The sequence below is a fragment of the Panthera tigris genome, chromosome E1 (assembly GCF_018350195.1).
Source record: "Panthera tigris isolate Pti1 chromosome E1, P.tigris_Pti1_mat1.1, whole genome shotgun sequence".
Classification (NCBI taxonomy): domain Eukaryota; kingdom Metazoa; phylum Chordata; class Mammalia; order Carnivora; family Felidae; genus Panthera; species Panthera tigris.
Window position 1 is genome coordinate 15226164 of NC_056673.1, and position 23659 is coordinate 15249822.

At 40.0% G+C, this 23659-nt stretch overlaps 1 protein-coding gene across 2 annotated transcripts in view; it reads left to right on the forward strand.

The window, feature by feature from the left end:
- The window catches only part of YWHAE (tyrosine 3-monooxygenase/tryptophan 5-monooxygenase activation protein epsilon), a 54115-nt gene that overhangs the window by 7465 nt on the left and 22991 nt on the right, over positions 1-23659 (forward strand). The window contains exon 2 of one of the 2 annotated variants that reach the window (XM_042967086.1): positions 17642-17736. The exons of the other annotated variant lie outside the window; for it this stretch is intronic. Coding sequence (XP_042823020.1) covers positions 17673-17736 — 64 coding nt within the window. The 5' untranslated portion in view covers positions 17642-17672. The remainder of the gene's footprint in view (positions 1-17641; positions 17737-23659) is intronic. 2 annotated transcript variants of the gene reach the window in all.

Below are 23659 nucleotides of genomic sequence, written 5' to 3' on the forward strand. Positions count from 1 at the left end.
AAGTTATACTGTTTCTGAAATGGTCAGTTAACAGCAAATTGGTTTGCCAACATAATTCTGTGGTTTGAACTCATTAACTAAATATTCATGTTAGACTACATAATAATTGGGTCATAATAACTGCCATAATAATTAAAGGGCCATCATAATTTATCATTCAAATCAGGATACCTTGAAACGAAGGGGTAGCAATTCATAATAGTGCTAAGACCGTAAGCATAAACTAGGATTGTTCGGAGATGCAAACTTGCCTTACGGTTATTGTACTTAAGACCATTTGTTCTTACTCATCTCATTTAGATTCATACAAACCACCAACCGGTGGACCTGACTGATAGTGTCAAAGCCAAATATGTTAGTTTTATGTCTGTCTGTCTGTCTTGAGTAGATCTGTGTTTTTGATGAATGCAGTGGTTAAGCTCAGGTCATGATGTCAGTTTGTGTCAGCTCAGAACCTGCTTTGGATCCTCTGTCTCTCTGTCTGTCTCTCTCTGCCCCCTCTCACCCCCCCCCCCCCCCCCGCTTGTTCTCTGTCTCTCCATCTCCCTCTTCCTCCCCCCCCCCAAAAAAAAAAACATTAAAAAAGTCTTTAAAAATACTTGACTTAGGTGTTAGTAGCAGTGTCTGTCCTAAGCTTGGAAGATTTTCCCCAAGTACGCTTCTATAGTCTAACCCCATACCTTGTTATGACCATTCTGTTTAGAACACTGAATTGTTTAGTTTAGAAAACATGACCATGATCCTGGTTTATCTTGTTTTAAATTTAATCTTCAATTTGTAGCCCTTCTTCCAACGATTTAGCACAATAGCTGGGCAGATCTGTCATTGGTAAGCTTGATTTGTGATCAGGTCAGGATTTTATCCAGCTAAAGCAATATGAAATATGTTTAACGTTCATTTGTGAAATTTCAAAGAGACACGTTGCATTGAAATTTATGACTATTTTCATATTTTGGCAGATGTGGTATAGTGCAAAGGCCTTGGAACCCTTGCATTCCTTGTCTGTAGAAGGGCAATTAATGATTACTTGCCTTGCCTGCTAATTTACAGGGTTATGAAATTGTGGGTTCATTAAAGGGCAGAGTATTCCTGTTTTCCGGTGTGAAAGATGAAGTAAAATTTTGCTGTGGGTATACTGTGGTCATATTATAAGATGAATTATCTCTTGAGTTTTTCCTAGCAAGTGTACTCTTGTGGTGTTAGTCTCTAAGTTACATTTGCATAAAGAGAAATTAGTTCTGAAAATCCTTAATTGTAACTCAAATCTGAACATTTGCATATCCTAAAAGTGAAGGTTGTCCAAATTATTCTGAAGCAATATAATACATAATTTGGCCATGTTGAGCTGGTCTGTAGTTCCTTTGATACTAATTCCAGGTTAATATTCAAGAGAATGTTCATGTCTCTCTGACAAATAAAACACCTGTTGTAGGTAGATCTGGAATGAAAGATTCCATAGAATAAAAATATAATTTAGGATTAAAATATTTTTGCTAGCAGTCTCAAGATTACTCACTAGGAACATACTGATACTATCTATAGTAGGTACATATAGTGTGTATACTACCTATAACCAGTTTTGTGAAATGTGATTCTAAAGGCTTAATGTAAGCCTTGGGCAGTGAATGGGTTCTGATTAATAAAATGCTACCAATTAATACTACTTGTACCTTGGTGGTTAGTCATTGTATTTATTTGTTATAATGTGTTGTTTTAAGTAGTAAAACTTTATGAGAAGAATATCATGAAAATTTCAAAACACTGTGTGTTCTTTGACTACGAAATATCACTGACAGTTATGATTTTATTTTTTTAAATGTGTATTTTGAGAGAGAGCCCATGTGTGTGTGAGTGGGGGAGGGGCTGAGAGAATTCCAAGCAGGCTTCACGCTGTCAGCACAGAGGGCTCAAACTTATGAGCCCTGAGATCATGACCTAAGCCGAAATCAAGAGTTGGACGCTTAACCAACTGAGCCACCCAGGTGCCCCAGTTATGACTTTGTTTTTAGAATTTGCAAAAGGAATTCATTAATACAAAATCTGCAGAATAGGTTTCACAGCTTTAAAACTGCTGAAATTTTGGTGAAGGTTTCTTGGCTGTTCAGAGACTTAGAAGAATAAGTGAAATTAGTAATAAATTTGGTGTAACCTTTCTTTTAAGCTGTATCAGTACAAGGGTTATTTTTGGTGCTTTTTTCCCCTGATGTATTCTAAAACAAATGTGTCTTCTAATTCTGCAAAAACATGACAAAAGATTTAGACCTTGACCTTTTTTTTCCTTTTTTCCCCATATGTCAGTGTCTTAGGTCGCTTATCTTGCCAATCTCTTTTCTTTTTATTTAAAAAAATTTTTTTTAATGTTTTTATTTATTTTTGAAAGAGAGACAGAGCATGAGTGGGGGAGGAGCAGAGAGAGAGGGAGACATAGAATTTGAAGCAGGCTTCAGGCTCTGAGCTGTCAGCACAGAGCCTGATGTGGGGCTCGAACTCACGAACTTGTGGGATCATGACCTGAGCTGAAGTTGAATGCTTAACCGACTGAGCTACCCAGGCACCCCTCTCTTTTCTTTTCTTTTTTTTTTTTTTTAATGTTTTTATTTATGTTTGAGACAGAGAGAGACAGAGCATGAGCGGGGAAGGGGCAGAGAGAGAGGGAGACACAGAATCTGAAGCAGGCTCCAGGCTCTGAGCTGTCAGCACAGAGCCCGACGCGGGGCTCGAACTCACAGACTGTGAGATCGTGACCTGAGCCGAAGTCGGACGCTTAACCAACTGAGCCACCCAGGCGCCCCTTTTCTTTTTAAATCTCTTATTTTCTACCTCTGTTTTCTCTGCACCTCATCTTTTTGATTCTACCAAGGCTTAACATTTTTGGCTGCCTGAGGGGATATCCTCTTAAACTCTTGGAAGAGAAAACTCCTGTTTTGATGGAGTCAGAGGGAATTTCCCATTTCCCCCAATCGTGAGACTAATGAGAGTGGTACTTCTTTGCAGTCAAAATTGTAGAATCTGGGTAGAAGGTTGTCCTGTTTAAAAAAAAAAAATTTTTTTAAGTTAATTTATTTTGAGAGAGAGAGAGAGAAAACGCACAAGTGAGGAAGGGGCAGAGAAGAGAGAATCCCAAGCAGGCTCCGTGCCAGCGGTGCAGAGCCCAGTGCTGGGCTCAGTGAGATCATGATCCGAGCTGAGACCAGGGGTCCTGACGCTTAACACACTGTGCTACCCAGGCACCCCAAAGCTGTCCTGTTTCTACCTAACAGAAGCTAGTTGGGAACGTTTTAAAGTTCTTCAGAAGGCTTACACAAGATTTTTTTTTTTTTGCCTGTTTCTAGGGAAGATAGGAGTTAATTCTGGAGTGAGAGGTGCTTCTCTTTAGGCTGGTACAAGAAGAAAAAAATTGTACTTGAATGCCAAGATTATTGTGTTTTGAAAGCCTTAGTATTCAGAGTGTTAAAAGTAAGTTCCAAAGGCATTTGACAAATACATAATGAGATCCAACTATGTACCAGGCACTGTTCTAGACACTTGGGATTCATCATTAAACAAAATAGACAAAGGGTCTCTTCAAGGAGTTTATATTGCAGTGAATGTATAAACGTTTTTAGAATTATTTCTTCTGTTAGTATGTGTAATTGAGTTAATTTGAATTAGTAACAACAGTGATGTTTAATAAAGGCACCATACCTATTGCTGGTCCCTGTCCTGTATCAAGGACTAGAAAACTACAAATGTACTTTATTGACTGCTATGGTCAAGTAGTGCTAACAAACTGAAAAGCTTTAAAAAGTTTTCATTGACTCTGTGATAATAAAATTCTCTAATAACATCTATTAATTATGCCAGGTACTTATTATTTCTCTCAATCCTCAAAAAAAAAACCCCTGCAAAGTAGATACGCCACTTATTTTACAGGTAAGGATTAAGAACATTAGGAAAGGTGGCAGTAAATAGGTAACATCACTGGGACGGATGTTGCACTCCCAGGCTGATAGCTTCTGTGCTTGTATGTAAACATTAGTCCAGTCTCCTTGAAGCTCTTATTTCTGTTCCATAGATTTTAATTTTGTAACTTAGAAGTTCCTTTGAAGAGTCTTTTGACTTAATTTCTCTGTTTAGCATTTTTTTCTTTTGAGAGGGAGAGTGGGGAGGGGCAGAGAGAGAGGGAGAGACAGAATCCCACGCAGGCTCTCCCAAAGTGGGACTTAAACCCACGAACCGTGAGATCATGACCTGAGCTGAGATCAAGAGTTGGACATCCAACTGACTGAGCCACCCAGGCGCCCGTTTGTAAAAAATTAAAAAAAAAAAAAAAAAAAGTTTGTTTAATTTTGAGAGTGCCTGCGCGTGAGTTGGGGAGGGGCAGAGAGAAAGAGGGATAATCCCAAGCAGGCCCCAAGCTGCCAGTGCAGAGCCTGATGTTGGGCCCAAACCCACTAGTTGTGAGATTATGACCTGAGCAGAAACCAAGAGTTGGATGCTTAACTTTTCTGAGCCACCCTGGGCGCCCCTAGCATTTTCTTTCATATGAAGGAGACAGGGGTGTGGAGGTCGAGTATATTTTCCAGTGGAGAGGCAACAAGAGATAGTAGAACAAGCACTGGACAAGAAGTCATTAAATTTAGGGGGAGGTTTGTTACGTTCAGATTTTATGTGGATCACTCTCTTGAGACATGGTTACTTTCAAGGCCTGTTTTTATCATCTGTATAATGAGAGATTTTATTTTATTTTATTTTTTTAGTATTTATGAGAGTATGTGTGCGAGCTAGTGGGGAGAGAGTGAGTCTTTTCTTTCTTTTTTTTAACCTTTTTTAGTGTATTATTTATTTTGAGGGAGAGAGAGAGAGAGAGAGAGAGCACATGTGTGTGTCTGTGAGAGTGACAGTGAGTGGGGGGAGGGGCAGAGAGCATCCCTAGCCAGCTTCCTGCTGTCTGCAGAGCCCAATAAGGGGCGATCTCACAAGCTAGGAGATCCTGTTCTGAGCTGAAATCCAAGTTGGACGCTTAACTGACTGAGCCACCCCAGACACCCCGAGAGGAAATCTTAAGCAGGCTCCACAGATAGTGTGGAGCCCGACTTGGGGATTGATCCCACGACCCTGGCTGGGATCACAAGCCGAGCCAGAATCAAGAGTGTGACACTCAACCAACTGAGCCACCCAGGCACCCTGAGAGATTTCTTTTCTGAAAGTTATTTAATGAATTTGCAGGCTGAAACTACTTATTTTGTTGATTTATTTATTTGTTATATATATTTAAATGTTTACTTTTGAGGAGAGTGAGTGCAAGCAGGGAGGGGCAGAGAGAGGGGAACAGGGGATTGGAGGCCGGCTTCCATGCTGACAGCAGAGACCCCGATACAGGGCTCGAACTCACAAACTGTGAGATCACGACCTGAGCTGAAGTCAGAAGCTCAGCTGGGGCCTCTGAGGCTGCAGCTCATTAAAAAAAAAATTTTTTTTTTGTTTTTTGCATTTATTTATTTTTGAGACACAGAGAGTGAGTGGGGGAGGGGCAGAGAGAGAATGAGACAGAATCGGAAGCAGGCTCCAGGCTCTGAGCTGTCGACACAGAGCCTGAGGCAGGGCTCGAACCCACAAACTGAGATCCTGACCTGAGCTGGAGTTGCACGCTTCTGAGCCACCCAGGCGCCCCTGCAACTTTTAAAATCTTTGCCTTGTGACAAGTGGATGGAGAGCTAGGAAATGAATCTAAATTCAGATCTAGATTACATCTACAACTTTGGTTTTTTGATCCAGCCATCTTAGCTACTGATTTCATTGAATAGAAAACTTCCATTTTCAAAATTTGCATTTCTACATAAATTATTTATTTAAATTTTGTTGTATAAATTGCCCCATTTATTATAGGCTAGCAATGTTTCAAATGGTGGAGCTTCTTTCAGCTCCTTCAGTCTTCTCATGACTGACTTTGCTGTGACAGCAGACGTGGTGTTGTAGTTCCAGGCACCACCCGCTCGCTATGGTTTGCAGGCAGGAACCACAATGCCAGATCCCCACAGCTCATCTTTTCATCTTGGTTTTGCCACACAAGGAGCAAGTGTACTTGTGTGCTGGCTTGTTTCTTTTTAAAAAATTTATTTTATTTTTGAGAGACCAGAGTGCAAGTGGGGTAGGAGCAGAGAGAGAGGGAGAGACAGAATCTGAAGCACAACTGACAGGCGCTCAACTGACTGAGCCACCCAGGCACCCCTCCCCAAACCTTTTTTTTTAATGTTTTTTATTTTTATATTTTGAGAGAGAGACAGAGTGCACGCAGGGGAAAGGCAGAGAAAGAGAGGGAGACAAGGAATCCAAAGCAGGCTCCAGGCTTCAAGCTGTCAGCACAGAGCCTGATGTGGGGCTTGAACCCACAAATGTGAAATTATGGCCCAAGCCGGAGTTGGACGCTCAACCAACTGAGCCACCCAGGCGCCCCATGTGCTGGCTCATTTCAGTCTTCACCATTTTCCTGAGGGAGGCACCATAACATGTCCCATGTTTATTGACAATTCCGACTTTGTTGGTGCGTGTAGCCATGTCACCGCAAACTACGTCCAAGCCCAGGGAGGACAAATTTGCATTTATATTTCTGCTTGTGTTGAATGAATTATGAGGTTGAACTATATGAAATTGCCAATTTCAGTCAATTTTTAGTTGAAGTATAGTGAACATGCATGGGATACTAGTTTGGGTGTACAACGTTGTGATTCAGTAAATCTGTACATTGTGCAGTGCTCACCACAATAAGTGTAGTTTGTCACCATACCAAGTTATATTATTGACAATATTTCTTATGCTGTGTGTACTTTATAGCATTGTGACTTATTTATTTTACAGTTTTTTTAAATGTTTATTTGAGAGACAGAGCAAGAGTGGGGGGGGGGGGCAGAGAGCGAGGGAGACACAGAATCCGAAGCAGGCTCCAGGCTCTGAGCTGTCAGCACAGAGCCCAACATGGGTCTTGAACCCACAAACTGCGAGATCATGACCTGAGTCGAAGTCAAACGCTTAACTGACTGAGCCACCCAGGCTCCCCCCCCCCCCCGCCCCTTTTTGTTTTTATTTGAGAGAGTGAGCATACTCATGCATATAAGCAAAGTAAAGACAGAGGGAGAGGGAGGGACAGGAGCCCGACGCTGGGCTTGATTTCATGACCCTGAACTCATGACCTGAGCAGAAATCAACTGAGCCACACAGGTGCCCCATGACTTATTTATTTTATAATTGGCAGTTTGTACCTCAATTTCAATCATTTTTCACCTGTAAAAATGATCATTTCATATGGTACAACCTAAGTTAAGTGGTGGTTGGAAGGTCTGGAAGGTGAGCTCTTAATATACCCAAAGAGGCATCAAGTTTTAAGGAAGTACCAGGGTTACTGAGGTATTGTACATGAATATTTTCTGAGGTTGTTTTTGCTTTTTGTACGTACTTAAATAGATTTTACCTATTTTAATTTTCTAGGTCTTTTTTTCTCTCAATAATTGATTCAAATTTGCTGTTTGCAGCTTTTTGTTTGTTTGTTTTTAATGTTTATTTTAGAGACAGAGCACAAGCGGGGGAGGGGCAGAGAGAGAGAGGGAGACAGAATCTGAAGCAGGCTCCAGGCCCTGAGCACAGAACCTGATGCAGGGGCTCGAACCCAGGAACCATGAGATCATGACTTCATCTGAAGTCGGACACTTAACCGACTGAGCCACCCAGGCATCCCTGTTTGCAGTTCTTTTAATGCAGCATTTTAAGGGTCACTGGATAGTATAACTTCTGAAACTGTGCAACATAGGTACTGCAGATAAATTTAGAAAATTTTGGAGGAAAGGTGGCAAACTTTTCCCCCTCCCTCAAACAAAATGAGTGGAATTTACCCTTTTTTTTATTAAAACATTTTTTTCTTAAAGTTTTCTTACTATCTTGAGAGAGCACGAGCAGGGGAAGGGGAGAGAGAGGGGGGAGAGTGAGTGAGTGAGTGAGTGAGAGAGAGAGAGAGAGAGAGAGAGAGAATCCCAAGCAGGCCCTGTGCTGTAAGCATGGAGCCAGATGAGGGGTTCACATTCAAGTATCATGAGATCATAACCTGAGCTGAAACCAAGAATTGGATGCTTAACTGATTGAGCCAGCTAGGTGCCTTGGGATTTATCCCCCACCCTCATTTTTTTTTTTTTTTTTTTTTTTTTGCTAGTTGTTTGAATGAAGAGAATGGAAAAGGCCACTATGCTCACTTTTCTTTCCAGAAGAGAATTGGTCTTGATATAGTTATAAGAAAATGTTCGGATTTATTAGATTATACGGTAGTAATATGTTCCTCACCTGTAGCCAGTAGAATCCCATTTATAAATGTGGAATTTTTCTTATAATTCTGTATTTATTTTAAAGAACTGATATCCTCCCTCTTTCCCCTCCCTCATTGTGAGATTCTTCTGTTTCTTTCTAGCTTTGGAATCTAACAAACCCTTAACTTACTGTTCAGCCTTCTACCTTTAAAAAAAATTTTTTTTTTTAGTATTTATTTTTGAGAGAGAGTGTGAGTAGGGGAGGGGCAGAGAGAGAGGGAGACCCAGAATCTGAAGCAGGCTCCAGGCTCTGAGCTGTCAGCACACAGCCGGATGCAGGGCTTGAACCCACAAACCATGAGATCATGACCTGAGCCGAAGTTGAACGCTTAACTGATTGAGCCACCCAGGCACCACCACCAACCTTCTACTTTTTAATATGGCCATTGAACATGTTCAAATGTTACTTAAAAAAAAAAAAATTTTTTTTTAATGTTTGTTTTTGAGAGTGAGAGACTGAAGGCAAGCAGGGGAGGAGCAGAGAGAGAGGGAGACAGAATCTGAAGCAGGCTCCGGGCTCCAAGCTGTCAGCACGGGAGCTCATATGGGGCTTGAACTCACTAACTGAGAGATCATGACCTGAGAGGAAGTCGGATGCTTAACAGACTGAACCACCCAGGTGCCCTCAACTGTTATTTAATCAAGGAATAGAGCAAATAAAACAATGCTGAGCATAAGAAAAATAACTACTGTTTGTAACCTCTTGCTAGACTAACACTTTATAAAGGGCTGGATAGGAAAGAAGCCGTAGGAACTTAATGAGACAGTAATACGGCCCTCTATTTTCCTTTTTCTTTCTTTTTCTTTTTATTCTTTATTTTTCAGTTTTAGAGAGCGAGATGGGGAGAGGGGCAGAGGGAATTCCAAACAGGCTCCGTGTTGAGTGCAGAGCCTGACGCGGGGCTCGATCCCACGACCCTGGGATCGTAACCTGAGCAGAAATCAAGAGTCGATGCTCAACAACTGAGTCACCCAGGTGCCCCTTTTCTTTTTCTTTATGTATCTTTTCAGTGTGTGATTTGTAAGGCATGTAATTTGGGGGCACTGGGGAATGGCCACAGGAGACGTTGGTTTTTTTCTCTAGACTATTTGCTGTTAAATTGGTTTTTCCTCTTCCTGACAGTTAACAGATAACCATTAACATGGTCCTTTATGCCTTTGTCTTTTATTCGTCATTGCTACAACTTGCTTATGACTTTCTTGATTTAGTTTTCCTCCATTCAGAATGTTATTTGCCAACATTTCTTTAGTCATTTTGTCTTTACTTTTTATTCTTGTCTATCAGACTGCATTAATATTGTTACCCAGTTTTCTTTCCTATGCTTTAAAATTTTTTTTTTAACGTTTATTTATTTTTGAGATAGAGACAGTATTAATGGGGGAGGGTCAGAGAGAGAGGGAGACACAGAATCTGAAACAGGCTCCAGGCTCTGAGCTGTCAGCGCAGAGCCTGACGCGGGGCTCGAACTCACGGACCGCGAGATCATGACCTGAGCTGAAGTCAGATGCTTAACCGACTGAGCCACCCAGGCGCCCCTCTTTCCTACGCTTTTAAAAGCTGAAAGTTTTGTCAGCCAGGTCACGATCTCGCGGTCCGTGGGTTCGAGCCCCGCGTCAGGCTCTGGGCTGATGGCTCGGAGCCTGGAGCCTGTTTCCGATTCTGTGTCTCCCTCTCTCTCTGCCCCTCCCCCATTCATGCTCTGTCTCTCTGTCCCAAAAATAAAAATAAAAAACGTTGAAAAAAAAAATTAAAAAAAAAATAAAAGCTGAAAGTTTTGGAATACTAGTAGTAATATGTAAAGCAGTGTATTTTATTTTAGTTCTGTATGACTTTGAAGATAATTAGATTAAGAGAATGGCCTATTGTAGAGGTCTTCACATCAAGTCTTGATTGATTATCAAGTAGACTTATTTGACTAATCAAGATGTGATTTAAATAATTAAAATTACTTTTTTCTCTTATTTTTATTTGACATCAAGTATTTAAGCTTAAAAATCTGAAAGTGTTTTCTTAAATTTACTGACACTTGTGAAGCAGAGAGGAATTGAGGACAATCATTACTAAAAATAGTAGCTGGCTAAAGTGCATTAAAATTGACTTGAGTAACTTGGATATTTTCCAGCTAAAGCCTCTATCTAGTATATTTTCTGTATTTTTTTTCAGTGTAGATGTATATTTGTGGAAAATTTGAAAAACCAAAGGTGGGAAGAAAACTTGTATTAACTGATGTGTTCTGTGCAGATTTTGTTTTGTTTCACTATTTCATTGTTTTTTTATATATCTTTTTTATATATGTCTTTAAAAAATTTTTTTTTAGTAATCTGTACATCCAGTCTGGAGCTCAAACTCAAGACCTTGAGATGAAGAGTTGCACGTTCTTCCAGCTGAGCCAGCGAGGAGCCTGTTTTTTTTTGTTTTTTTTTGTTTTTTTTTTAACGTTTATTTATTTTTTTGAGACAGAGACAGAGCATGAACGGGGGAGGGTCAGAGAAAGAGGGAGACACAGAATCTGAAATAGGCTCCAGGCTCTCAGCGGTCAGCACAGAGCCCGACGCGGGGCTTGAACTCACGGACCGCGAGATTATGACCTGAGCCGAAGTCGGCCGCTTAACCGACTGAGCCACCCAGGCGCCCCCGGAGCCTGTTTTTTATATACCTTTTTATCTCGTTTTGCACAGTTTTGTATTATGGGCATTTTTCTTATATCACGAACTATTTTGTAAATATTCTTATTGGCTGTGTAACATCCAGTAACAAACGTTTTTGGCTAGTATATTGCTAGTAATACTGCAATGAAATACTTACATTCAATGTAGCATTTTCTGTAATTTGGGTTATTTGCTTAGGAGAGATTTTGAGGAGTGGAATTTACTGGTCTAAGTAAACAAGCCTGGGGTGCCCATGGCTCAGTCAGTTAAGTGTTTGACTTTGGCTCAGGTCATGATCTCATGGTTCATGAGTTCGAGCCCCTCCTCCCGGCTCTATGCTGACTGCTCAGAGCCTGGAGCTTCCCTTGGATACTGTGTCTTCCTCTCTTTACTCCTCCTCCACTTGCTTGCATGCCCTCTCTCCCTCCCTCAAAAATAAACATTATAAAAAAAGGTAAATAAACCTGAGGCCTTTGGCTTCTGTACCATCCTTTTCTGAAAGGAGCTTTTCATTTTACAGTACAACGAGTTCATGAATGCTCAGTGCATATAATGTTTTCACTACAAGAACTCATGTATTTAAATATTTTAAACATTACTTAAAATGTGAAACGCATGTCTGTTTTAATTACAAAAGCTAAAATTAAATGTTATAAAGTCCAATAGTACAGCCCTGTCAAATAGATACAGCTTCTCTGTACTGCCAGAAGTAATTATTGTTATTGTTAATGGTTTGAATATACTTCGAGAATTTTGTCTTTGCTCAAGTGTCCATGCACGTACAAACACAGGAAGATACTTCCATTTTATAGACCCCAACATGCTATTGATTTGACATACATTATTACTTTGTATAACACCAATAAAGAAAAATGCTGCCAATTCCACCATTGATACATCACTAAGAAAAATCTGGATCGTATGGATGTTAATATGGAAAGTTTCCTAAAAGAGTGGATGTACACATCTGTATTACATTTTTTCATGGAAACATACATATCATTTAGCAACATACCTTTTTCTCACCAAAACATTGTAGATATTAAAAAATACTTTAGAAACCAATTGGATGATGGGTTTAGCCAGACTAACATGAAAATTTAAAAAATGGTGTGTTACTCTAGGTCAGTCTAACGACTAAAACAAAAACGTCTGGAGTGCCTGGGTGGCTCAGTCAGTTAAATGTCTGACTGTTGGTTTTGGCTCAGGTCATGATTTGAGGGTTCGTGGGTTTCAGCCCCTGGTCACTCTTGTCCAAGTTGGCAGTGTAGAACCTGCTTGAGATTCTCTCTTTCCTTCTCTCTCTGTCCCTTCCCTGCTCACTCCTCTCTCCCTCTCTAAAAATAAATAAACTTAAAAATTTTTTTTCTTTTTGTTAAATTACAGAAATGTTCAACATTTTTTAAGAAGGATTTTTTTTTTTTAATGTTTTTTCATTTTTCTTACGGTTTGTTTTTGAGAGAGTGGGGGAGGGGCAGAGAGGGAGAGAGAAAATCCCAAGCTGCCTCCCCACTGTCAGTGCAAAGCCCCATGCAGGGCTCAGTCTCAGAAACCGGGAGATCATGAGTTGGAGGCTTCGCGAACTGAGCCACTCAGGTTCCCCTTCAAACATTTTTTTAAAAAAGTTTATTTTTTAAATGTTTTATTTTTGACAGAGAGCTTGAGCAAGGGAGGGCAGAGAGAGAGGAGGGAGACAGGATCTGAAGCAGGTTCTGCACTGAGAGCACAGCCCGATGCGGGGCTCGAACTCACGAACTTATGAATCATGAGATCATGACCGGAGCCAAAGTCTGATGTCCAACAGACTGAACTACCCAGGCATCTCTAAAGTTTATTTATTTTGAGTGACAGAGAGAGAGCGAGAACGAGCGAGCACTCGTGGGCCAGTGGTGGAGGGGCAGAGAGAGGGGGTGAGAAGAGAGAATCCTAGCTCTCAGCAAGGAGCCCACAGCAGGGCTTAGTTTCACAGACTGAGATCATGACCTGAGCGAAGTCATGACCTGAGCGAAGAGTTGGATGCTCAACCCACTGAGCCACCCAGGTGCCCCAAAAGAAAAACTCCTTAAAGAATTTCAGTGTGCAAACAGCATTGAGAACCACTGGAATCGATCATTGTTTCTCATATGCCTGACTGAATTAGAGTAACTGAGTGTGCTTATTAAAAATTCAGGCATTTGGGGGCGCCTGGGTGGCTCAGTCGGTTGGGCGTCTGACTTTGGCTCAGGTCACGATCTTGCGGTCCGTGAGTTCGAGCCCCGCGTCGGGCTCTGGGCTGATGGCTCAGAGCCTGGAGCCTGCTTCCCATTCTGTGTCTCCCTCTTTTCTCTGCCCCTCCCCTGTTCATGCTCTCTCTCTCTGTCTGTCTCAAAAATAAATAAATGTTAAAAAAAAAAAATTAAAAAAAAAATTCAGACATTTGGTCTGTACTCGAAACCTAATGCGTATCTTGGGGTATACGGCTGCTTTTGACTAGATGACCTGTAACGTTCCCTTCTAGAGAGAGGCTGTCTCAGCTGTTTTTTTCAGCAGTTAAGTAATTGTCAGGGATCTTGAGTTTGAGAATATTGGAAGCTATGTAGCAGTACTGCATAGCTTTTTTTGTCTATTTTTTGTCCAGCTTTGAACAATGAGTAATGGTTAGTTATGTGGATATATTTGCCCAAGTGCAGTAATAAAGGATTACTTTCTGTCTTGCAGATGATAGAATATGTAGCATAACTTCAGATTTAAATTTAGCTGTAAATGCTAATAATCATATTTAATCTGACTTAAAAAATACTATTTATCTTGTTTTAGAGTTGGCACTGCATACCTTATGGGCTTCTTAATGTTTCTTCCCTTCATTTGTTGATTTCTATCATTTTCCCCTGTATCAACATCTATTTTTATATTACATTTTGATCATTTGATATAATTAGGAATTCCTCTCTTGGTACCTTCAAAAGCATTCCTAAGGATTTCTCCTGTAAATCCATTCTTGGGCTTTTTAATCAATAGGTATTTAGTGAGTTTTGAGAATGAGTTTCCCCTTGTGAATGATAAAAGAATGTACTATAATACTCAACGTAAAGGATCTTACAGTCCACTTTAAGGAGAATTGTGGCTAAAAACAAAATGATTTTGCTAGTTTATGTGATACAGGAATTTGAGAAAAGGGGAATTGAGGATAGCATTGTGAATAATTATTAGGGAAAGCTTGAGTAATAGGCGAGCTATCCAGTGGATAAGATTTGGGTAGTGAGAGAGGAAGGTTCTTTCAGATAAGTAATCAAGAGTGCAGTATTGGAATTAAGCATGTGAGGCCTAAGAATGGAGTTATCTGGGCTAGAAAGAGGAGATGGAGTTAGATGATGCAAAAGGTTCTATTTATTAGGCTAGATTCTAAACCGTGTTCTTTATTTAGCTCATTACTGCATCAAGCACATTGTTAACATTCCTCTGAGGGCTTACATCCTCCTGGATTCCTCTGTCCCCCTTTTTTTAAATCTTGGAAGACAGGCAAGCAAAGAAAAGGATTTTTAAGATGCTGTTGAGTTCTGTTACTTGCTACAGAATTTGCCTATGCAGTCTTCCTTTTAACTCTCAGAACCTAGTGAGAGGTGGGTATCTCTGATCAGGAAACAGTCTTATAGAGATTACCTGACATAGGTTAAATAGCTTGTAAATAAATACGTACGGCAGGAAGAAAGTCTCATCTGAGTCTTTCTGGCTGTAAAGGTGGTGTTTTCCTAGCATGCTATGTTTCTCAAAGTGTGTGTGTGTGTTTTGGTCCACTTACTAAGAGTACAAGTGAGAATTGTGGAAGTGTTACTAGAATTGAATAGGACCTCTTTAGAGAGGCTTCCCAGACATATTTTCTATTTTAAAAATCCTATTTCCTCCAACACAAAGTATACTTCTATTGACTTCTAAGTTAATTTATTAATTCTGTCCACTTGAAGCCGTTTAAACTCTTGCTTAAAAATCCCAGGAGACGCTTCAAATCTTGCAAAATTATTTACTTCAAATTTCCTTCCTTTATAACTTCTAAAAATTTATTTTTTAAAAGTATTTATTTTTGAGAGAGAGCGTGCAAGCTGGGGAGGGGCGGGGGGGGGGGGAGAGAATCCCAAGCAGGCTCTTTGCACTGAGCGCAGAGCCAGATATGAGGCTTGAACCCACAAACTGCGAAATCATGACGTGAGCTGAAATCAAGAGTTGGTCACTTCACCAAGTGAGCCACCCAGGTGCACCAAGACTTTTTTTTTTTTATAGATTGAATTACAGTTTTGAGTAATGCAAAATCTTAAACTATGTTTTAGCATCTCCTAGAATTCCTTAGTGATTTGGAAGCCCACTCAGGTGCAAATAGACTTTAAAATGATGGCACCACAAACTTTGAGTAGACTTAAGCAGTCGAATTATTTATGATAAAGTTAAAATTGTCAAATTTGGCAGGGATTTAATGTTTAACAACCATTATAAGTTAGTTTAGCTAAGAATGTTTTGTAACCAATTTAATCTCATAGGTTTATTAGAGTGTAGTTATGTCAAAAATCATGTTCCATAGGGATTATACTGAATTTGTTGTATGGTTAACTGATACTGTACTCTCCCTTAAGATTGTCAAATGAAAATTTATTTTCCATGCTTTATGGTACAGAACTGGTACCTCCAATGGAGTATTTGTCGATGTGATAAAGTGCATGGTATTTAGAAATATCTGTGTATCTATGTATTCCTAAATGTTTTTTTCTTTCATTTTTAAAAGTTTATTTCTGAGAGAGAACACAAGCAGGGGAGGTGCAGAGAGAGAGGGGGACAGGGGCTCAGAAGCAGGCTCTGCACCGATGCAGGACTCAAACCCAGGAACCATGAACGAGATCATGACCTTAGCTGAAGTTTGGTGCTCAACTGACTGAACCACCTAGGCACCCTGGTGTATTCCTAAGTATTAACAGCAGAGTCTTTGCTACCAAGTTATTTGGATCTTTTATAAATCTGTAAGGCAGAGTATTGATTGTCATTGAATTATCTATGAATTGGCTGTTTAGAGATTGTCCAAATTTCGTTTGGCTGATAATTTCAGCCATTCCTTGGATATTGTGTAAGTCCATCAGTTCTAAAAGAAGCATAATACCTGAACTTTGACATATATAATTTTTTTAAGGTGTATTTATTAATTTTGAGAATCCCAATCAGGCTCTGTGCTGTCAGCTGTAAGCCTGACACAGAGTTGGAACCCATGAACCGTGAGATCATGATCTGAGTAGAAATCAAGAGTCAGATGCTTAGCTCACTGAGTCACCCAGGCACCCCACTATGTGTATCTTTTAAAAATAATGTCTAATTTGACTTGACAGCCTTTTTTTTTTTTTTTTAATTTTAGTGTGGTTTCATTGGCTTTTCTTTTTCTTTTATATTGATACACTAGTGCTTCCTCCCCTCTTTTCACAACTTCTGTACTTAGTCAGAAGGGCCATGTGAGCTGTTTATCGGTGAAATGTGAGCAGCACTTACGTGCGTAACTGTAGAGGCAGTGAAAACCCCTTTCCTGATTTTTTGTTTTTCCTTTTTCTGCTTTGACCAGGAATCCTCAACTATCAAAAGGCATAGTTCCTCACTAAAGAAACCTTGTGTGAAGTCTCTGAAATTTGGGGAGTAATTTTGTTCCCAAGCATATCCTCCCCCCAGGCCCTTGATTCTTTAGAAAAGGTTTAAACCTGTTTACAGCCTCTTTTGTGTTTTCAAATTGAGATGCTAAGTAGATTTCATCCAGGCTACTCTGCTTTCTAGAATTTTAGGGGATTGTTTAAAATTTATATGCTAACTTTTCTGAAGATGAGTAAAATCATCCTTTGACTGTTATCTTAAATATGTGCATGCCAAATGAAGGACATTTTACTTCTCTGGTAGCTTCAGAATATGAATGAATAAAGAGGCGTGATACTTCACCATTTCTGTGTAGACTGATTCTCTGGTGGAGTTCCTTCTCTTCATTCCTTTATTTCTAAACTGCATCTTTTTAAAATTAAGTGTGGAGATTTACATTAGAAATTTGTTTTAAGAGAGAGAGCTCGCGTGTGAGCGTGCAACACATACTGGAACAAGCAGGGAAGAGGGGCAGAGGGAGGGAGGGAGGGAGGGAGGGAGGGAGAGAGAGAGAGAGAATATATCTTAAGCATGCCCCACGCTCAGCATAGAGCCAGATTTGGGCTCCATTCCATGACCCCCAGGATCATGACCTGATTAGGATGCTCAACTGACTGAGCCACCCAGGTGCCTCCTAACTACTGAGGTTTGTTTAATTTGTTACATTAAGTTCTCTGGCGTTTATTTTAGGTCTTTTAGTTCTCCCTTTGGTCCTTAATTTAGCTATTCTTCCAATGTATTTGCTGAAGCAGGTCTGGGTTTTTGGTTTTTATTCACTTGGGTGTCCCCCCCCCCCCCCCCCCCCCCATGCAGACATCAGGTTTTTCTTTGCTGCTGTACTTCCTCCTTTTTGAGCCCAGAAGACGCAAATATATATATTTTTTACATATGGTGCAAGAGTCATTCATGTTCATACAGGGGTCTCTCCCCTCAGTGTTAATATCTCTGATAATCATAAGATGGGGACATTCCTAAAATTTAAACTGTTGACACACTCCTTCTAATAAGTTTACCTCTTTTTATCATCAAAGGATAAAATACTTTTTCGCAGCAGCTGGGAAAATGCTGCAGGATGTTTTGTTCTCTTCTTGCTGTTCTCTTCTAGTGCAAGTGGCTTTCCATGATGGTAAGTCTTTTCTGTGGTATTTATCCTTATTTTTAGATTTTTAAAAATAAGTGTCTGTAAGATAATAGTCATGTGATGAAAGAATATTCAAGGTAAGGGAAAGATAGTGGCATTTTATTGGAATGTACAGGTCTTACACTGTCATTTATAATTGTACAGTAGATTTACCTCTTTTGGTAGATGTACTATTATTGAATAGAATATTATTTAGCAAAAAGAACTATAGGGGCAGGTTAAGCACCTGACTTGGCTCAGGTCTTGATCTCACGATTCACAGGTTTTTGAGCCCAGTGTTGGGCTCTCTGCTGTCAGCAGGGAGCCTGTTTCAGAACCTCTTTCCCACTTCTTTCTCTGCCCCTCCCCCGACCACGCGCATGCTTGCATGCTCGCTCTCTCTCAAAAATAAATAAACATTAAAATATTTTTATCTCAGGAAGTAATAACTTCTCTATTGATCAGTCCAGATATATGCATATAAAATATATTTTGATAGGTCCCAAACTAACAGTTTCAAACAACCATTCCTGAGAACTAATAATTAGTCTAGAGAGAGAGGTTTACTGAGATGATTTTTATAATTACACCAATGTGAATTTTAGAGAGTTTTACAGTTTACAGAGGTACCTTGTTTTTTTCCTGATCTTCCCCCATCCCCCTTATAGTTCTGAGTCATCCCTAAGATAACTTTGCATTCTTTCCATGTGACATAGTGATTTGGGAAACTTGCCTTCATGCAGGCCAGCAGGAGCAGTAGAGGGACAGAGAGAGAGGGGGAGAGGTAGAGGGAATCTTAAGCAGGTTCCATGCCTAGCACGGACTAGGGGCCCAATCTTAGAACCCTTAGATCATGACCTGAGCCAGAATCAAGAGTCGGACCCTTAACCAGTTGAGCCACCCAGGTGCCCCTTTCCTTCCCTTTTTAAGGCTGAATAATATTTTATTGTATGTATATATTACATTTTGCTTATCCATTCATCCACTGATGGACACTTGGGTTGTTTCCATGTTTTAGCTATTGTGAATAATGCTGCTGTGAACATGTGTGTACAAATGTTTTCAAGACCCTGCTTTCAATTCTTTTTGGTATATTCCCAGAAGTAAAATTGTTGGGTTATATGGTAATTGTATTTAACAAGTTTTGTGGAAGGAAATGTTTTACTGTTTCACACAACAACTATATCATTTTTCATGCCCACCAACAGTGCAGGGTCTAATTCTCCACAGCCTCATCAGCACTTCTTTCCTGCTTTTTTGGTGGTAGCCATCCTTATCTTTTATTTTTTTTAATTTTTTTAAAAGCTTTTATTTAAATTCCAGTTACCATACAGTGTAATGTTAGTTTCAGGTGTACAATATAGTGATTTGACAGTTCCATACATCACCTGGTGCTCATCACAAGTGCACTCCTTAATCCTCATCACCTATGTAACCTGTCCCCCCAACCCCCACCTCCTTTCTGATAACCATTGGTTTATTTTTTTAAATCTTTTAAATGTTTATTTTTTGAGACAGAGAGTGGGGGAGGGGCAGAGAGGCCAACAGAGGATCTGAAGCAGCCTCTGCTGACAACACAGAGCCCTATGCGGGGCTCGAACTCAAGAAACACAGGATCATGACTTGAGCTGAAGTCGGACGCTTAACCAACTTGAGCCACCCAGGCACCCCAAGTTTGTTTTCTGTAGCTGAGAGTCTGTTTCTTGGTTTGCCTCTTCTTTTTTTTTCCCCCTTTGCTCTTTTGTTTCCTAAATTGCATATATGAGTGAAATCATATGGTATTTGTCTTCCTCTGACTGACTTCACTTAGCATAAATACTCTCTAGTGCCATCCATGTTGTTGGAAATGGGCAAGATTTCATTCCCTTTTTTTTTTAACTTTTTTTTTTTTTTTTTTTTTTTAAATTATTGGGAGACCATAAGCATGAGCATGGGAGTGGCAGAGATTGGGGGAGACAAAGAATCTGAAGCAGGCTCCAGGCTAGTAGCTGTCAGCACAGAGCCCGACACGGGGCTTGAACTCCCAAACTACTAGATCATGACCTGAGCTGAAGTCAGATGCTCAACTGACTGAGCCACCTAGGTGCCCCATGGATTTCATTCTTTTTTATGACTAATATTAAACACACACACTTAGTTTCTTTGCGCCTCTCCCTCCCTCCCCCTCTCCCCCTCTCCCCCTCTCCCCCTCTCCCTGGTCATCAATCTATGGTTACTTGGGCTGTTTCCATAATTTGGCTAATGTAGATAATGCTGCTATAAACATAGGGGTGCATGTATCCCTTTGAGTTAATATTTTTATATTCTTTGGGTAAATACCTAGTAGTGTGATTATCTTTAAAAAAATTTTTTTAATGTTTATTTATTTTTGAGACAGTGCTAGAGACAGAGTGCAAGCGGCGGAGGGGCAGACAGAGGGAGACATAGAATTTGAAGTAGGCTTCAGGCTCTGAGCTGTCAGCACAGAGCCCGATGCAGGGCTTGAACTCACGAACTGTGGGATCATGACCTGAGCTGACGTTTAACCGACTGAGCTACCCAGGCGTCCCAGTGTGACTATTTTTTAAATAGATAAAGGACAGAGCTAGGATTTTTCTTTCACTGTCCTGTTAAATGCACCCTAGGAGCTCTTGACTGGGAAAAGTGGCATTTTTTTTTTAACCCTCTTTTATAGATTGCATTGATGAGTTTATTTCCCACCCACCCTTGTTTTTTACACCAACCAGTCACTTTTCCATTTAAAACATGTTATAATCCTACTCATTCTGTTTGTCTTCTCTTGATGATAAGTAGTGGAGCTTCTAGACCAGGTTCTCACAATATCCCTAAATGCTTTGACTCTTGTAATGTGCAATGGTGTTGGTTCTCCTTTGGTCATTTCGTGTACAGGATTCAATATAGGATCCCTGAAGATACCATAGTCTTGTTAGTTGGGAATATTATTTGAATGTATAGGCACTTTACCAAAGTGAGATAACATAAGACACTATACTAAATTTCCCTTTATATATTTAAAGAACAGACCTCAGATTTTCAGGATGATGATACCTTGGGTCTCAGGGACCTCTTTAGGGACAGGTATAAGTAAGTTTTCTACCAAATAATACTGCTGACAGATGATTACAGAATCTTTGGTCCTATCTAGAAGGAATCCTTAAAGATTTCATTTACCTCTGACATACTCAGTCAAGCCCACCAGAGTCTATTTCTGTCTTTTTATTTAATATAGCTTGTCTTACTGTCTTCATTCTTTCATCACATGTTTGTGTTCCTTTTGTGGCATTAGATACTATGCTCTTCTGGAAATACATAGATAAAAACACATTTCTTGACCTTTTAGGAAAGTAATTTTTTTAAAAATTACTTTTTAAGTGTTTATTTTTGAGAGAGTGTGAGCAGGAGAGGTGCAGAGGGCGGCGGGGACAGCGGATCCTAAGTGGGCTCTACACTGACAGGAGAGCCCGATGTGGGGCTCGAACTCATGAACTGTCAGGTCATGGCCTGAGCTGAAGTTGAAGTCTATGCTTAATCAGCTGAGCCACCCAGGCACCCCAGGAAGGGAATTTTCTAAATTATTGATTGACTGGAAGGTTATATTTGATGGGGAGAAAAACACTGATCTTCAGTACAGAGAAATGTGTACATGGATTGGGAAGCACAGGAAGGCTTTATAGAATGAAATGTTTGAGTTTGATTCAGAGTGAATAATTTCCTAGGCAAAGAAGAACAGTCATGGGCCAACTGATCGACCTTTACATAAAGCAAACCCAGTACCTCTCCAGAACCTTGAGTGACAGAACCTTTGTAAGGCAGTGTCTGATGCTATTATGGCCTTTTTCTTTTCTTGGGATGATTACTTTCAGTGTTCTTGGACTTAAGAATTTCTTGTTTCTATGAGCATTTAACTTGGAAAGTTCGTTGAATGTGGTGTTTGAGAGTTTAGGCACTTAAGTTAAATTGTCTGGTTTTGAATTAAAAAAAAAATTTTTTTTTTTACATTTATTTATTTTTGATAGAGACAGAGCACAAGTGGGGGAAGGGCAGAGAGAGAAGGAGACCCAGAATCTTAAGCAGGCTCCAGGCTCTGAGCTGTCAGCACAGCCCGACACGGGGTTCTAACCCATGAACTGTGAGATCATTGACCTGAGCCCAAGTCAGTTGCTTTAAGTGACTAAGCCACCCAGGCGCCCCTGTTTTTGTGTTTTAAAGTCAGGATTATGTTTTGTAACCACTGGCAAGTATTTTTTCCGTTTTGGGAATAATTATGGTTATGACCCTGTATGCTTCAGTACAAGGTACATTAATTCTGTCAGCTAGTACAGTGCCTGCTCATTTTTCCATGACGGATGCTGAACAGTTTGCTTCTGTTCTGATCCTGGATCTCATTAGGAACTGTAGAATTAGGCATTGTGGTAATTTTTAGTTTAATAGGTGGAAACATGCCCCCTTGTAGATTTGTACTTTGTCTTTATAAGATTACAGGGCTATTGAATCTCAGCAGAAACTTGCTTTACCAGCTGTTGGGGACATCTTGGGATAATCATGTTTACTGGGACGTTGATGTAGAAATCTTAGTGGCATGGGAGTTATTCTGCAAGGCATGGGCATTAAGCTTTTTGGAGATAGTGTTCTGGAGGGTTAACTTGGTGGAAAAGGATGTGCTTTAAGCAAGAATAAGCCAAAGTTTAATGTATTAAGCTTGTGTCTCTTGTCACTGCATACATTTATTGCATCTGTTCTTACTTCAATTAAAACAAACAAAAAAAAGACCGGGTTGGGGAGTGGGGAGGAAAAGACCAAAGGATCCCCATCCAGATGAATTCAAATGAATATTCAAATCTGAGGTAGTATGATTAAATGAAAGTACAGCTCTGGAGTCGGATTGCCTGGGTTTATAATCTACTGACTTTGTGATTTTGATCAAGTTTAACTTCCCTGTTCTTCAATTTCCTTATAAAATGGGGATAATACTGCTACCTACTTCAAAGGTTTGTTGAGAAGATTAAATGCATTAATACCTGCAAAGCATTTGGAACAGTGCCTGGCATGAGGTGTTTTATTTGTGAATGGTTTATTGAATGAATATATTTACACAAATACTTCAAAGAGCAAAACTAAGAAATAAAGCTAAATTAAAGTCAGGGTGAAAAATAGGGAACTTCTTTTGGCAGGATAGTCCCATAACAAATACAGGCAAGCTGGTTTAAAGTAATTGCTGTCTAACTAGGCTATTACTACACAGTAAAGGGGAAATGGCCTGGAACCAAACAGGCTTTTTTTTTTTTTTTTAAACTTTATAAATTATTATTACTATTTTTGAGAGAAAAAGGGCACAAATGATCGAGGGGCAGAGAGAGAGAGAGAGAGAGACAGACAGACCGAAGCAGGGCTCGAGTTCACCCAAAGCAGAACTCGAACTCACGAACTGTGAGATCATGACCTGAGACAAAGTCAGATGCTTTTAACTGACTAAGCCACCCAGGTGCTCCCAAACAGGCATTTATTAGTATGTTTGATTACTGTGCCCTTTCTGTTGCTAGTATTCTAAATTTCAGTTTCTTTGATGATTTTCAGTCAGCTACCTATTGTCCCCAAGCTACTTGGAAGTCTCCCAAATTTTGTCCAGAGTTTTTGTACCAAATTGCCTCTGCATCCACACGTAGTCTTTGACAGTGACACTCTATTCACTGGTTCATAAGTTTTGATCATACCTGCTGCAAACAGATTTGACAGCCATCCCCCATCCCAGAAGTGCTTAGATCACATTGAGAAAATAGTTATTGCAGAGGAGACTTTGTGAAATACTAGTTAAATTGAGCATTTTATGTGAATATAATTGCGCTAATCCTGCTGATGGTGGTTTCGAAGGTGTGGCCAGTTTTGGATAAATCAGTTTTCACGTAAAGTTTTGGGGTACTTTATAGGTAGG